An 18129-nucleotide genomic window follows, 5' to 3' on the forward strand; every position below is an offset into this window, starting at 1 on the left:
CGACACACCTGATGACGACCGTTTGTGTTATGGTCAAAACGTCATGAGAATTTTTATTGTTTTATATATATTTTATTATTTTATTGTTTCCCTTCAACGTGACTTTACCGAAAGAGCTAAGATTACGGAATATCATTTGGGTCATTTTTTTGTTACTCAAGATGAGATTTCTGATATTACTGCGTTTTTTAAAATATTTACATAACCAATAAAAATTTGTGTTTTTTTTTTATTCAGACCGCGCCAATGCCAACGCGAGTGTTTATTGTTGATGGTGAGTTTTGTAAATCCGTCGTACGGTAAAAAGAATAAAGTTTTCCCCGAAAAAAAATAAAAATCTCTCCGCCTTGGAGCCAATCAAGTTTCAGTTTCTCCCCTCCCACGTGACGCGGAGTTTTCTGGCTCCTCCCCCTCCTTGCTCGCCGCCATTTTGAGAGTCGTGAGGGAGGTGAAGCCTGCGGCCTTGACAACGACGAAGATTCACCAGGGTCAGTGACAACCTCACACTCACACACTGTGACAACCTCACACTCACACACACACACTGACAACCTCACACTCACACACTGTGACAACCTCACACTCACACACACTGTGACAACCTCACACACACTGACAACCTCACACTCACACACACTGTGACAACCTCACACTCACACACACACACTGACAACCTCACACTCACACACTGACAACCTCACACTCACACACTGACAACCTCACACTCACACACACTGACAACCTCACACTCACACACTGACAACCTCACACTCACACACTGACAACCTCACACTCACACACACTGACAACCTCACACTCACACACTGACAACCTCACACTCACACACACTGACAACCTCACACTCACACACACTGACAACCTCACACATTGACAACCTCACACTCACACACACTGACAACCTCACACTCACACATTGACAACCTCACACACACACACTGTGACAACCTCACACTCACACACACTGACAACCTCACACACACTGACAACCTCACACTCACACACACTGACAACCTCACACACACACACTGACAATCTCACACTCACACACTGACAACCTCACACTCACACACACTGTGACAACCTCACACTCACACACACACTGTGACAACCTCACACTCACACACACACTGTGACAACCTCACACTCACACACACACTGTGACAACCTCACACTCACACACACTGTGACAACCTCACACACACACACTGACAACCTCACACTCACACACTGACAACATCACACTCACACACACACACTGACAACCTCACACTCACACACACACTGACAACCTCACACTCACACACACACTGTGACAACCTCACACTCACACACTGACAACCTCACACTCACACACTGACAACCTCACACTCACACACACTGACAACCTCACACTCACACACACTGACAACCTCACACTCACACACTGACAACCTCACACTCACACACTGACAACCTCACACTCACACACACTGACAACCTCACACTCACACACTGACAACCTCACACTCACACACACTGACAACCTCACACTCACACACACTGACAACCTCACACATTGACAACCTCACACTCACACACACTGACAACCTCACACTCACACACACTGACAACCTCACACACACACACACTGTGACAACCTCACACTCACACACACTGACAACCTCACACACACTGACAACCTCACACTCACACACACTGACAACCTCACACACACACTGACAACCTCACACTCACACACTGTGACAACCTCACACTCACACACACTGTGACAACCTCACACACACTGACAACCTCACACTCACACACACTGTGACAACCTCACACTCACACACACACACTGACAACCTCACACACACTGTGACAACCTCACACACACACACTGACAACCTCACACTCACACACACTGACAACCTCACACTCACACACACTGACAACCTCACACTCACACACTGACAACCTCACACTCACACACTGACAACCTCACACTCACACACACTGACAACCTCACACTCACACACTGACAACCTCACACTCACACACACTGACAACCTCACACTCACACACACTGACAACCTCACACTCACACATTGACAACCTCACACTCACACACACTGACAACCTCACACTCACACATTGACAACCTCACACACACACACACTGTGACAACCTCACACTCACACACACTGACAACCTCACACACACTGACAACCTCACACTCACACACACTGACAACCTCACACACACACACTGACAATCTCACACTCACACACTGACAACCTCACACTCACACACACTGTGACAACCTCACACTCACACACACACTGTGACAACCTCACACTCACACACACACTGTGACAACCTCACACTCACACACACACTGTGACAACCTCACACTCACACACACTGTGACAACCTCACACACACACACTGACAACCTCACACTCACACACTGACAACATCACACTCACACACACACACTGACAACCTCACACTCACACACACACTGACAACCTCACACTCACACACACACTGTGACAACCTCACACACACACTGACAACCTCACACTCACACACACACTGACAACCTCACACTCACACACACACTGACAACCTCACACTCACACACACTGTGACAACCTCACACACACTGACAACCTCACACTCACACACACTGACAACCTCACACACACACACTGACAACCTCACACACACACACTGACAACCTCACACTCACACACACACTGACAACCTCACACACACACACACTGACAACCTCACACACACACACTGACAACCTCACACACACTGACAACCTCACACACACACACTGACAACCTCACACTCACACACTGACAACCTCACACTCTCACACACACACTGACAACCTCACACTCACACACACTGACAACCTCACACACACACAGGCTGACAACCTCACACTCACACAGACTGACAATCTTACACACACACTGACAATCTCACACTCACACATTCTGACAATCTCACACACACACAGGCTGACAATCTCACACTCACACACACACTGGCAATCTCACACTCACACACAGACTGACAATCTCACACACAGACTGACAATCTCACACACACACACTGACAATCTCACACTCACACAGGCTGACAATCTCACACACACACTGACAATCTCACACTCACACAGGCTGACAATCTCACACACACACTGACAATCTCACACTCACACAGGCTGACAATCTCACACACACACACTGACAATCTCACACTCACACACACACTGACAACCTCACACTCACACACTGACAATCTCACACTCACACACACTGACAATCTCTCACTCAAACACAGACTTACAATCTCACACTCACACCCTGCCCCAACACAATTAAGGCTGCACACGAGCAGGGCCGGATTAAGATTGTGTATGGCCCTGTGCTACACTTCACGTGGCCTTCACGTGGCCTCAAGGTGCACATGGCCTGGCACAAGCGTCGTGGTGACGTCACCACCACGTAGTGGCGAATGGCATTTGTTGTTGTTGTTGTTACTACAGGTACTTTGAGGCCCCCAGTAATATTCCCAAAAGGAAAACAAAGTTAAAGAACAATACAATTTATTTTTACAAGGCTAACGAGAAAATAAATTCAGCATTCACAACTGAAAAAAACTTTTTCTCTTAATCTCTGGAGGCCCTCCAGCTGGCGGAGGCCTCTGGGCTGCAGTTCCTAAAGCCCCCACGCCTCAATCCGGCCCTGCACACGGTCGATGCTTGTCTCTGTAGTGTGCGTGTGATTTTGTGTGTAACGTGTAAGGTTTATCTGCAGAGTCGATCGCATGGAGAAGTCCTCGACAGAGCCCGGTGCTAAAAGGCACCAATGCGACCGGTGTACCTACAGCACGGATCACGCTGAACACATGAAGCATCATCAGAGAACACACACGGGCGAAAAGCCATTCCGGTGCACCGTGTGTGAGAAGGCATTTGCTTGTTTAACAAATCTAAAAATTCACCAGAGAACACACACGGGCGAAAAGCCATTCAGGTGCACCGTGTGTGAGAAGGCATTTGCTTGTTTAACAAATCTAAAAATTCACCAGAGAACACACACGGGCGAAAAGCCATTCAAGTGCACCGTGTGTGAGAAGGCATTTGTGCATTCATCATATATTCGAATTCACCAGAGAATGCACACGGGTGAGAAGCCCTACAAGTGCACTCTGTGCATGAAGGCATTTACTCGTTTAGAAATTCTTCAACATCATCAGAGTACACATACAGGCGAGAAGCTGTACAAGTGCACCGTGTGTGAGAAGGCATTTCCCTATTCAAACTCTCTTCGGATTCACCAGAGAACACACACGGGCGAGAAGCCCTACAAGTGCAGTGTGTGTGGGAAAGCATTTTCCTATTCAAACTATCTTCGGATTCACCAGAGAACACACACAGGCGACAAGCCCTACAAGTGCACCGTGTGTGGGAAAGGGTTTATCGCGTCAGGACAACGAACGATGCATGAAAAGATCCACGAGAGGGTGAAATCTACTTGTGAAGGCCAAAGTGCCGCTGCCATGAGTCCATCTCTCATAAAACAAGAACCGGAAGAAAATGACAACTTTGCTACGTGGCCAGGAGTGATGGTGGAGTGTGAAGAAGAGATAACGGTGAAGCGTGAAGGTCAGGGTTCGACTCGAGGTGGTGACCTCCTGGTGGATGGAGTCAGCGTCAAGCGGGAAGAGGAGAACTGAGACTGTCGCTTGTGATTGCCCGGTCGCTTCTGAACACATTCTCCTGCGGAGGGAGCTAGTAGGAACGTTGGGTTGCCCCGTCAATGGCCAGGGTCAACGGCGGCACCACCACGTGGTGTATTCCGCAAATATGCCCGACTGTGAGGGCTGGCACAAGCCGGCGTGAGTAGGTTAAACGTTGAGTTTTATAAGGGCACCACGGGGTGACCAGCCCCTCACCACCCAGCCCCACCCAGCCCCTCCCCTCTCCACCCAGCCCCACCCCTCTCATTTTTGGATGCACGACGGACAGACAGACACAATAATCCCCTGTGGGCTGGTGGTGTAACCAGGAAGTTCCTACCAGTAAAAGGCGTCGTGTAGCTCAGTCGGCATTACTGGGAAAAATAACCATTTGTCTAATCTTGATTTGAAGCTTTCGTGATTTCTTTGTCTATTAAACTGGAAAAGGACTTTGGCCACATTCCAGGGAACCATTTGTGCTACGTTTTTTTTGTTTGGGGGGGGATGTTATAGATTGCGTAAATATATACCCGGTGCGGGTTGTAAACATCGCCCCCTAGGGAGACAAAGGCGGTCAGCCGTGGTGCTGGCTACCCACCCCCTTCAGTGCCATTCGGGGCTTCAGATGTGTTGCTCGCTAGTGTATAATGTAACATAGACTCACAAAGAGACCCAGAGACTCATCACACAGATACCCATAGACTAATCACACATACCCATAGACTATTTAGAGACCCATAGACTCACACAGAGCCATAGACTCATCATACAGAGACCCATAGACTCATCACACAGATACCCATAGACTAATCACACATACCCATAGACTCATCACACAGAGACCCATAGACTCATCACACAGAGACCCATAGACTCATCACACAGAGACCCATTGACTCATCATACAGAGACCCATAGACTCACCACGCAGAGACCCATAGACTCATCACACAGAGATCCATAGACTCATCACACAGAGACCCATAGACTCATCACACAGATACCCAGACTCACCACAGAGACAGTCGACTGATCACACAGAGACCCATTGTAATAAAATAATTGCATTGTGAAAATTCTAAATTTTTCTGAAATGTTAATTGTGTAATGTAATGAACGATGTGTTAAAGTGTCATTACAAACGTGTGTGTTGTGTGTATCATTGTGATTGATATTCTTGTTTAATATGTATGTATATTATTATTTGCGGTTATGCATAAAGTTTATCACGACTTATTATCTTTCAGTTTACCTTGTGTTATGAGGTGTGGTTCAGAGGATGAGGATGGGAGAAAATCTGGGTCACGTGACCTTGATGGTTGAGGACCAGAAGTTTCATCCTCTTCCTCGTCTAGTGAGAATGATTCTGGTGCATCAGGAATCGGCAGTCCTTCTCCGTGGGGTCCTGGGCGTGTAGCTGATGGAATGTTTGGATAATGCCCAGTCCACTTTTAATTCTTTGACAAACCTTTCCTAACTGGAGGCGCCATGCAGAAGTAACAATTTCCGATATGATCTGTTGGCTCTCTCCAAATCATTGGCACTGCAAAAGGCATAGATTTCCTGTTCAACCACTGGTGAAGATTCGTTGCACAAGTGTTGCAGCATATGTGTGGAGTCCACATATTGTCCTGATCTCCAATTTCTGATCTCCAATTTTGCAGACCCAGGTGCCACGGATTGACTGACTGAGATGACTGGCTGATGCACCACCTGTGCCCCCTACTGTGCCAACCGATGTGCTTTAGCCACCCGGCGCTCCGCTCGTTGTTGTGAGCGTCGCTCCTCCGCCCTCCGTTGTTGTTGGAGGGCGACTGCCTCCAACTGCCCAGCAGCAGCGTCCTTCACGAGCCTCCTCCACAGAGGCCGATCTTGACACCGCTGGTACCAGTCATCGGCAAGTCCACTCAGCTCCACGTCCTCCTGTACTGCATCACTCCATCTCTTCTCTAGCCTGTGCCGCGCCCGCTTAGCCCCCTCAATCCGGCCGAACAAAAGCTGTTTCGGCATGCGTTGGCTGGGCATGCGGGCTACATGGCCCAGCCATCACAGCCTTGCCCGCCGGAGGAGCTCACCGATGGGACATTGCCCAGATCTTTCAAGGATTTGTGAGCTCCTCACACAATCCAGTCTGGTTAAACCCAGGATGGATCGTAGGCAGGCCAGCCTAAATGTTTCTAACCGGCGAAGATGTTCCATTAGGGGGGTCCACGTTTCGCAAGCGTAGAGAAGGGAGGGAATGACCGTGGCCGAGAAGACCTGAAGCTTAGTGCGGAGCGACAGACCATGTAGCTTCCACACAGCGTTACGCAACCGATGAAAAGATATTGCCGTTCGACTGATTCGGAGTGAGACCTCTGCTGTTAAACCAGAACCGGTCATGAGCACACTGCCAAAGTATGGGAAACTCTCCACTCTCTCCACAACTGCCCTATCCCTAATTGGGAGTTATGGGGGTGGAGTGTCCGATGGTACAAAATACCCAGGCAGATGCTTAGTTTTTGGTGGGGCTGATGGTAAGGCCCCACCTCTTAGTGGCATACTCCAGGTTCAGCAGCAGCGCCTCCAACTCCTCCTCTGAGTGAGGAGCAATTACCAGATCATCGACATACATAACGTGGTTGAGCAATAGGGAGCAATCCCTTGACCGCACCCGGGCATCAATCAGCCTCCTATTGTATCTGTACCAAGTGGAAATTCCTCCGGTACAGCTATTGAAGGGCTTCAAGAACTACGTGGTCAAAATAGATGTTAAATAATGTGGGAGCCAGAGGACATCCCTGTCACACCCCAAGGTGGACAGGGAATGGCTCTGACTCCGGGCCATGTAATTTTACCCGGGCCTGCCCACCATCATGAAGGTCCTTAATGATTGTGAGCAGAGGGTCAGGGACTCCAAAAGCACGAAGAACAACCCAGAGCCCAGGCCTTCTGATGGCATCATAGGCCTTGATGAGGTCAATAAAGCAGAGATGTAAGTCTTGTAGGATTTCCTTATACCTCTGCTCTAGCAGACGGACAAAATATGGCATCTGTGCAGGACCGCCTTCTGCTGAAACTGCATTGGGGTTCCGCAAGCCTCTCCTCAGCGTGCCTAGCAAGTTGATGTTGAATAATCCTTGCCAGGACCTTTCCCGGCACACTGGGGAGTTAGATGCCTCTGTAGTTGTTACAGTCTGTGCAGTCCCCCTTCTTAAAGAGGGGGACCACCAGGGCATCCTTCCAATCCTGCGGAACCCGTCCAGTGGTCCAGACTGTTATGATGTCATATAGGGCAGTCTGTGCACAAACGCCACCCTCCCTCAGCATTTCGCTTGGAAGATCATCTCTGCCTGCTGCCTTTCCTGGTCTCAGACTCTGGATCGCCTTCAGTACTTCCTCAACAAATGTCACTTCAGCCAGCCACTCCCAGGGGGTGACTTCCTCCAATATTTGAGGCACCGCATACTCAGCAGGGTCATCCCCATTTTGTGCCACGTTGTTTTCCTGGCTGAGGGATTTCCCCTCCCCCAGGACGTCACAGAAATGCTCAGCAAATCTGCAAATCTGTTCCTGGGGGTCAGAGATTGGATCACCGTTCTTTCCCCTAATGATGGAATTAAAGAGCAATTTGTGATCGCGGGCCACTTAGGCAGACTCCATTTCCTCAGCAATGCGCGACCACCACCCATCATTGCCTCAAGGCTCTCCGAACCTCCGAGTGAAGGCTGCGGTAAGCCTCCTCATTCTCCGACGTGGGATGCTGTAGCCGATGAGAGTGGGCCTGTCGCTTTTTCTCAGCCAGCCTGAACACCTCCTCTGTCAGCCAGGGTCTCTGGGGAGGTCTAAACCGTGCACCCAAAGCAGCCATTGCAGCTGCATGACCCACAGTCCTAAACCTCGCCCATTTACCCTCGACATCAGGAGGAGTGGGGGTCGATGCCAACCCCAGCTGCAAGTGATGATGAAATTCTCGCTTGCAACTTTCATCAGCTCGCTGAGACCAGGCGTCACCCTGTCATTACACACACATATACATACACACATACACACATAAACATACATATGTCTCTGTGTGGTGATGTCTATGGGTCTCTGTGTGGTGAGTGTCACTGTGGGTGAGTGTTGTCAATGTGGTTACCCACAGCCCCGTCTTCGGCCGAGGAATGTGGTTGAAGAAACAAAGACGCACTTGGGGGCTACTGTCCGGCTCTAAGGTCTGTATGTGTGTGTACGTGTGTGTGTACGTGTGTGTGTGTACGTGTGTGTGTACGTGTGTGTGTGTACGTGTGTGTGTGTACGTGTGTGTACGTGTGTAGGGAGCAGTAGTGTAGCGTTTAGTGCCACACTGCACTATGAACCCGGCGAACTGGATTCGATTATCTGAACCGGTCCTGGGCCTCGCCTAGGTATACTCAGCCTCAAATGAGTACCTGGTGCAGTGTAGTAAACATCGCCACTCGGGATACAAAGGCGGTCGGGCGTGGTGCTGGCCACCCACCCCCTCGTGTACCGTTCCGGCCTTCATAGGTGCTCGCTAACAGCACTTGCCCCTACATTCTATTAAGGCTATAATAGGGAATCTTTGTATGACCATGTGTGTGTGTACGTGTGTGTACGTGTGTGTACGTGTGTACGTGTGTGTACGTTTGTATGTGTGTGTGTACGTGTATGTGTGTGTGCAGAGATTGTCTCTGGAATCGTACGTCTGGAAAACGGTCTACGAAGACAACGAAACCGATGACGACTTTCCAAGCACACAGACTCAGTGACACACAAACGCAGAGACACAGACACACACAGAGACACAGACACACACAGAGACACATAGACACACACACAGAGACACACACAGACACATAGACACACACACAGAGACACAGACACACACACACAGAGACACATAGACACACACAGAGACTGATAGACACAAACGCAGAGACACAGACACACACAGAGAAACATAGACACACATGCAGACACATAGATACACACACAGACACATAGACACACACACGCAGACCCATAGATACACACACAGACACTCATGGACACACAGACACATAGACACACACAGAGACACATAGACACACACACAGACACATAGACACAAACGCAGAGACACAGACACACACAGAGAAACATAGACACACACGCAGACACATAGATACACACACAGACACATAGACACAGACACGAAGACACATAGACACACACACGCAGACACATAGATACACACACAGACACATAGACACATGGACACACACGTAGACACATAGATACAGACACATAGACACATGAACACACACGTAGAGACACATAGACACACACACAGAGACACATAGACACACATAGACACACGCATAGACACACAGAGACGCATAGACACACACACAGAGACACATAGACACACAGACACATAGACACACAGACAAATAGACACACACGCAGAGACACATAGACACGAAAAGACACAGACACACACGCAAAGACACATAGACACACACAAAGACATGGACACACACAGATACATAGACACACACGCAGACACACACACATAGACACACACACATAGACACACACACAGACACATAGACACACAGACACACACAGACAGACACATAGACAGACACATGGACACACACGTAGAGACACATCGACACGCAGACACACATAGACACACACACAGACACATAGACACACAGACACATAGACACACACACGCAGAGCCACATAGACACACAGACACAGACAGACACATAGACACACACAGATACATACACACACATAGAAACACACACACACATAGACACACACACAGACACACACAGACATACAGACACAGTCACACACACAGAGACACAGACACACACACAGACAGAGGCGTGTGTCTGTGTGTGTGTCTGCCAGGATGAGTAAAATAAATGTGTCTCGATAAAAAGATGACCGATAAAAGTGTTTTGAAGTTATATCCGTTGACTTGTGAACCGAATAAATCCTGTGTTCTTCACACACTGAGTCTTGTCATCGTTTTTCTTTTCTTACCTATAAAAGGCATTTTTTTCTGTGTGTCTGTCCGTCTGTCTCTGTGTGGACGCACACTTGCTCGCGAACCGTGGAGTTTACTTTTAAAAAAAGTAGCCGGGTACCACGCCGTAAGCCCCGTGGTGAGCCAGCGCCATTCCGTTTTCCCATCCGTAAACTTTAAAAGTTGTTAAATTAACAATTTAGTGCTATTTCGCATTTAAGTATTTCCTTGCGCCGCTAAAGCTGCCCGGGGGTTGCCCCTAGCAACGCTCGCGCGTCATCGGTGGAGGGTGGGGGGGGGGATTTCTCATTTGCGTTCAAAATGGTTTTACTTAACTTGATTCCTCTGTTTGTCGTGGCCAAATCTTGTGATGAAAATTTCATCCACTTCCCGCCGTCCAATCAATTCCACATTTTGCACACGGTACTCAGATGCGGTGACAATGCATGCCTGTATCAAAATCGGCATCAATCAATTCATTCGCTACTTTAAAGAAATTTACATTTTGCATGGACGCCTTTTTATATATATTTGTGTACGTGAAAAACGCTGCGGTCCCTAAACTGTGAAATCGGCTCGCACAAAAAGCCGGCGCCACATGTCTCAGGGGCCATTGACGTACTTGTCGACCATGAGTTAAACGAAGTTGTTAATAAAACCGTTGTTGTTTTTTTAGAAAACTTTTTGTAAAGGAGTTTACTTCCAAGGAGCATTCATCAGCAACAATGAGGCCATTTGCAGAATTCTTGGCTTCCCCATCCATGACCGTTCCCCGCACAGTCGTCCATTTGGCACTTCGCCTCCAAGAGTGAAGCCGGTGGTAGCCGTAGGAGGTGCTGCTCTTCCCGGTCGGTGGGGTTGGCTAGTGCCCCCATCAGACTCGAGGGAGAGCGACCGGAGCTAGCCGGGCTGGACCAGGACTTAGTGTAGGACCCCTAACCCCTGGGAAGTTGTCACACCCTTTGTGCTAATGTAATACACTTAATAAACCTTTGGCGAAAGCCCTTACCTTCAAGCCGTCTCCGAGTCATCGTCGGGAACTTCTCAACACATGGACTGCTAAAAAAATAAATGGAAGCTACGTGCTGCTGACGGTGAATTTGATGCCTTGGGACGAGTCTACACGGTTCATCCCAACAATCGGCAGTGCTGCTTCCCTCCCAATGCTTCTCCATGCTGCCAAAGGGCACACATCTTTCCAAGACCTCTAAACAGTGGAAGGAGTTGTCTGTGAAACATACAGGGAAGCTTTCAGTCTTCGTGCAATTCTTGCGCGTGATCATCGTCTTCAGGAAGCTATGACAGAAGCTTCTGTTGGTCAGTCCCCTTTCCAACTGACTTTGCTCTTCTGCATAAATCTTCAAGTTTGCAGCCCATCTAACCCCATGGGACTCTGGCAAAAATACAAAGAGGGCCTGAGTGAGGACATCCTCCACGGAGCTCACGCCTGGCCACCTTTGTCTCCCCTAGTGGCGATGTTTACACACCGCACTTGGCAGTCATTTGAGGCTGAGTCGACCAAGGGGAGGCCCAGAGCCGGTTCGAACTCGGGGACGCTGGATTCTTAGCGCAGCCAGTTAACCGCTGCACCACACGGCTCCCCATCCTGACGGCTCACACACGCACACATACACACACCCATCCACCACCACAGTTAAGACTCTCCACATCCTACCCACCCGGCTAAAAATATCAGTCTCCACAGTCCAATGGCTGCTGGAGCAATCGTCCAATAGACACCTCAGAGCCATCGGTGCGGCGGCGGCGGCGGCGGAGAATGAGGTCCGCTACGTTGTCCTGGTTTGCTCCGTGTAATGGACCCGTCAGAAATCATCCCGAGCCGTCAACAGGCCCAGCCTCTGGTGGTAGTTACACGCAGCCCCACCGCACGCACATTTCTCCACCGCAATGTACAACAGAGAGAAGCTGTCGTGACAGAACGGTGCTCTCACAGCTCACTCAGCCGTCACGTAATTCGCCATTTAGCCAGGCAGAGGCTAACGTACACCATCAAAAACAGTTTCTTCCCATCCGCTGCGGGCCTCTTAAACAAGGCCAAGGGCTAACACTGACTTTATCATTTTATCTACAAAATGACACCTTGCCAATATTAACCATGTTACCCTATTTGTATTTTTTTATTTTTAGATTTATCTTATAGCTATTTTATATTTATTCAATTTTATATACTTTAGCCCCTTGGTGTTAGTTACACTTTGAACCCTTAGTATAGTAAGACTTGTTTACTACTTATTTAAGATTTTAGATTCCTACATGTTGAATGTATGCACCATCCTGCCAAAGTAAATTCCGTGTCTGTGTGAACTTTCATGGCGAATAAAACCCTTTCTGATTCTGATTTTCTGCTTTCACCTATTAAGAAATCATGAACAGGTGGCCAGGTTACAGGGCAAGAGATTGTTTTTGATAAGGTTATTACACCAGTGTCCAGAAATATTAATAATATAAATAATAAAAACTGAATTGGATGAATTGTCAATATCCCAAATTAAATTAAATATTGTACACGAAGGCTGCCCACTTTCTTTCAGGAGTGAAATGTTCCAAATAATGTATTTATATGATGACTTAAGTCTATCAACATTAAATAATTTAATCAAGGGTTAAGTTATTCGTTTTTTTTATTAACACCATCCGAGGCTAAGAATGTCTTGCCCGTGAACAGGTTACGGTGTTCCTATTGAACCGATTAAGAAGAATCTGACAATATTATTGTTGCGGATTTCCTCGTGCTTGCAAGGGAAAAACCAAACATTCGTGCGGGAGTGCCGGCTTCGTTACGATGTCGCTCCTCGCTCGTTGAGAGTCAGTGACTCACTCCCCCACGTGGCCAGAAATAAAGTTACTCTTTGGTTCTATTCGGTAAAGTCACGTAGGTAAAAAATAGAACAACAAAAATCACGACGTTTCGGCCACAACACAAGCGGCCTTCATCAGGTGAAGGGACCAGGCTGTCTCGAAGACTGCGCTGGAGTGAAAGTCTTCGAGACAGTCCGGTCCCTTCACCTGATGAAGGCTGCTTGTGTTTGTGGCCGAAACGTCGTGATTTTTGTTTTATTTTTTAGCTACGTGACTTTACCGAATAGAACCAAAGAGTATGGATCCTTGCAGTCACGAAAGCTTCAAATCTAGAACAGAAATAAAGTTGTAAAATAAACGGATTACTTTGAGAGACAACAAAGTCCGCTGACCCCTTCTCTCGGGCTTGACCCCCCCCCCCCCCCCCCCCCCACATTCTAGACGGGTCGTCGCATCGCCAGACAGCGCGATGGGAACGGCTTGTGGAGGCCTCTACCCCGCAGCGGATAGATCATGGCTCACAATGAGCAACAGCTGCACGTGTTCCCATGCAGCACGTGACATTCTTCGTGGTTCTAAACTTCTGTGAGTAGTAACCATACTAATAAGAAGACTTGCACACGATAAATTGTGTGTGTCCTACACATATTTAAAAGGCATACAGCACAGAGCAGTATGGGTATTGCATTGCAGCATGTGGCCAGCAGCACTTGGTGCTGCTGTCTGGCTCACGAAGATGTTCGAGGAGCAGAACTCACTGCCACGTAGAGATATATTTTTAGATGAATCCCGTGCCATTGATTACGAGGGCGGTTAGACGGAGGGCATTGAGGACTCCTTTAAACAACGGGGTTCTGGCGTGTTATTATGATCATTAAACCTCCTTTGCCAGTACCAAAATGTAATAATAGGGGTTTTTCCTCTTTTTTCTGGCAACAAAACTGAAACCTTTTTACAAGGATTCATGTTACTGCATTAACCACAATACCTGCAGTCAAAATGCAAACAAAAAACAAATACTATGATAATATATATGATGCATTGTCCTTGAAACTGATTGAGCCTCGACCCAATTGGTGCTCGACCACATGACGCCAAAAGGCACCAATTGGGTCGAGGCTCAAAAGAAAGCCGTCCCTTGGTGTGGACCAATCAATTTCAAGGACAATGCCACATATATATTATCATAGTATGTTTTTATTTTTGCATTTTGACTGCAGGTATTGTGGTTAATGCAGACATGAATCCTTGTAAAAAGGCTTCAGTTTTGTTGCCAGAAAAAAGGGGAAAAACCCTATTATTATGTCATTATGACTCATGGAGTCTATTTCATGACCAAGTAATGTTCATCAAGGGGTGTTTGCACCTGCGAGAACGCTTGCTGTTTATCCCACTATTGGAATTACCTGAACACGTGTTCATCCCTTTGCAGTCACTAATGACGTTACGTCACGTGCAGTGACGTCAGAGAGTGACGTCATGCACGGCGGGCGGGACGGTGACGTCATGTCCCCCTGGGTTGGGACCCGTGACATAAGCGAGGTCGTCGCGAGGAGCCAGGGACGTGTGAAGTTGGAAGTTGGGACCCAGGGTAGGGGGAAATTGGCACCAGGCTAGGGTAGCCTGTGGGTGTGCTAGGGACCTCCCCAGTACCCTACCCCTGGGGTGTGGAGTGTGAGAGGAGATGGTGACACGTGCCTGCAGTGGGAACAGCCCAGCCGCCGCCGTCGCCGCCGCCGAGGGAAGGCTCGGGCCCCACCTCGTCGCCGGGCGGTGATGGCGAAGTCTCACCGAGTCTCAAAACCATTTTTTAGGTCGGTCCTGCAATTGGATGTTTGACCAATAGCACTAAAGAGTGTTTGACACTTAATAATAAAGCCGATCAGCTGAACTGTACTCAGAGAAAACCCGTGCACGTGATGGGATAACAACTGAGGTTCCGCACTGATAGTTTCAATTCACAAACACATCAATTCAATAAATATGCAGATTGAGTCTATTCCCGTACTTAAATTTCATGGTGACTTCACAACCTGCAGCCCCATGCGGCCCCAAACTTGATATCCTCTGGTTTGACCCTCTTTAGTTTCTGAGCTCCAACTAGGTTGGGCACAAATGACCACATTCATGGTGACTTGGCATAGCTGAAGGCCATGACTTTGTCTTGTTGGACAATCATGTTGAGTTGCAACAAACCAATGTAATCTTTATATCATGTCGAGTAAAGACTAACAGGGATGAACTCAACTAAGTCAAGCTGTGGGGGGATCATGTTGGTTTGGGCTCGTGTGATCAGGTTATTTCCACAATGAGAAGTCCAGACAGGGATTTGAAATCACAATTCTTTCAAGAGCACATAGAGGCACTTTGCCACAGCTCTACCCAGCCAAAAGTTTCATGGAAACGATCAAATTATTGTCATAAAATATCACGCATTTATTTTCAGAAAGAACCATGCACCTTAAACCTTGACTTAAAGCTTGTGCGACTGCAGGAATTCATATTATTTTGATCTTTCGGTAAAGTCACGTAGATAGGTTCAAGAGAAACTAATCAAAAACGTTTAGATGGCAACGCAACGCAATCGTCATCAGGAGGAAGCCAACAAAAAGAGGACCGCTTGTGTTGCGATCGAAACGTCGTAGCTTTTTTTTTCTTTCTAGATTTGAAGTTTCGTGACTGCAAGGATCCATACTCTTTGGTTCTTTCGGTAAAGTCACGTAGGCAAAAATTAAATAATAAATAAATCAATAGAAAACATTAAAATCATTATTTTTCTATTTTTCTTTTCTTTGAACCTATCTACGTTACTTTGCCGAAAGACCCAAAGAATATAAAACACGTACCCCATACTTACGTGTGACTACCAGGCTGTGGTTTGCTCCACAATCCACCTGGATGACCTCCAGATCCTCAATAACGACTTCCACCACCACCACCTCGTCTCCGCTTCCCACTCCCGGCCGTCCAAAAGTGTTGCCACTTTGAAGACGAATTGTTCAGAAAATGTACGTTGTTTTCTTCTTCCCTATACAGTATATTTACATATAACACGGCCAACGTCAACTACACGGAGCTAAGGTTATATTTCTTATAAAGCTTTCATTTTTGTTTGAAGTTATCCATATATACATTTTTTAAAATTCTATTGTCATCATTGCCATCAAGGACTGGGCCTAGAGTTACCCATCTTTGTATTGGTGATGATACCACACTGATGAGTCTGATCAATGACTAAATGGGCCTAGAGTTACCCATCTCTGTATTGGTGATGATACCACACTGATGAGTCTGATCAATGACTAAATGGGCCTAGAGTTACCCATCTCTGTATTGGTGATGATACCACTGATGAGTCTGATCAATGACTACATGGGCCTAGAGTTACCCATCTCTGTATTGGTGATGATACCACACATGATGAGTCTGATCAATGACTACATGGGCCTAGAGTTACCCATCTCTGTATTGGTGCTACCTGACAGTCGGTCAGATTTGCTCAGATTTATTTTGACAGTGACCAAAGGTAAGAGAACCACAATGCACTGCTTATAAAGAAACCGTTCATGTTTATTTGGAAGTAAAACATGATTTTACAACCTGCGCTGTTATGATCGGATTTTTTCGTCAATTACAGGTTTAAATACTCTTTGTTGGTGATATTAAAGGAATTACCAACACTGGATCAGGACCACAAATACGAATATCATGCCATGATCGTTTGAGCAGGAAGACAGTTTTATCAGTAACATAATTTCTTCTAAATTAATAGTCTAAAACAATGAATGATTCCCTTGTCTCACATGCAAGAGATAATTCTGAATCTAAATGCTGTCACCCAGTCACACACAGAATTAAATGTGCCCATTTAAAGTGTACATAATTATCCACAATGAAATTACAGCATTACACCTGTCCGTAGCAGCATCTTTCACATGTCGATGCAGAAAACTTCGAAACTGACTTTGCCATCCCTACAATTACACGTAATTTCATTAATACACGTTCTTTCTGAGAGGTGCATAAGTGATAAGGACGCAATATATAAAAACAAGTAGCAGACAGTTCTCACTGTTTAATGGAAGTGTCTGGGTGGCTTTGGGCTAACACTATGCCCCAAAACAGAGACATGAGATTGGTACAAATTCCACGCATGGTTATTTTTGTTTCTCAATTATTTTAACGGCTAAACAGGTGGCACATTATGTTCAGTGTATTTGGTAATGTTGTTCAGTGTAGCGCAGTGATAAAAGTGTCCAACCTATAACCAGATAGTCGCCAGTTCAATTCCCACACAAGAGGTAGATTCTACAATTATTCCAGTTTAACACGTAGGCTTTCGCGACCAATTATTCCTCCGGGATTGACGCAGTAAGTACCGCTTTGTGGAACGGCAACGATCGCTTCACAGACGTGTCCTTAAAAATACCTTCATTGGCTGAGAAACTCCCGTGAAAATAAGCATCAACCAATGCTCACTTAGGCTTGAAGACATTTTCTTACTATGTCTCTTTGGCCATTTGAATTCATGGCCAAAC

At 47.1% G+C, this 18129-nt stretch overlaps 1 protein-coding gene and 1 long non-coding RNA gene across 2 annotated transcripts; both read left to right on the forward strand.

Moving 5' to 3' along the window:
* Positions 1 to 426: 426 nt before the first annotated feature.
* On the forward strand, positions 427 to 6000 carry LOC116937336 (uncharacterized). The gene is made up of 2 exons (XM_076062485.1): positions 427 to 488; positions 3840 to 6000. The coding sequence occupies exon 2, from the start codon at positions 3850 to 3852 to the stop codon at positions 4759 to 4761; it is 912 nt and encodes a 303-aa protein (XP_075918600.1). The 5' UTR covers positions 427 to 488; positions 3840 to 3849; the 3' UTR covers positions 4762 to 6000.
* Positions 6001 to 8888: 2888 nt separating this feature from the next.
* LOC142919834 (uncharacterized) lies at positions 8889 to 10761 on the forward strand. Its single transcript, XR_012938512.1, has 2 exons — positions 8889 to 8960; positions 9429 to 10761. It is a non-coding gene; the product is annotated as an uncharacterized LOC142919834 (long non-coding RNA).
* The last annotated feature ends 7368 nt before the right edge of the window (positions 10762 to 18129 follow it).

This window comes from Petromyzon marinus, unplaced genomic scaffold, assembly GCF_048934315.1.
Source record: "Petromyzon marinus isolate PM22_M1 ecotype Great Lakes invasive population unplaced genomic scaffold, UKy_Petmar_22M1.pri1.0 PM_G_Scaffold_62, whole genome shotgun sequence".
Classification (NCBI taxonomy): Eukaryota; Metazoa; Chordata; class Hyperoartia; order Petromyzontiformes; family Petromyzontidae; genus Petromyzon; species Petromyzon marinus.

Excerpts from the sequence above, each read along its gene's own strand:
- LOC116937336 (XM_076062485.1), top strand. The coding sequence starts at position 3,850 with ATGGAGAAGTCCTCGACAGAGCCCGGTGCTAAAAGGCACCAATGCGAC.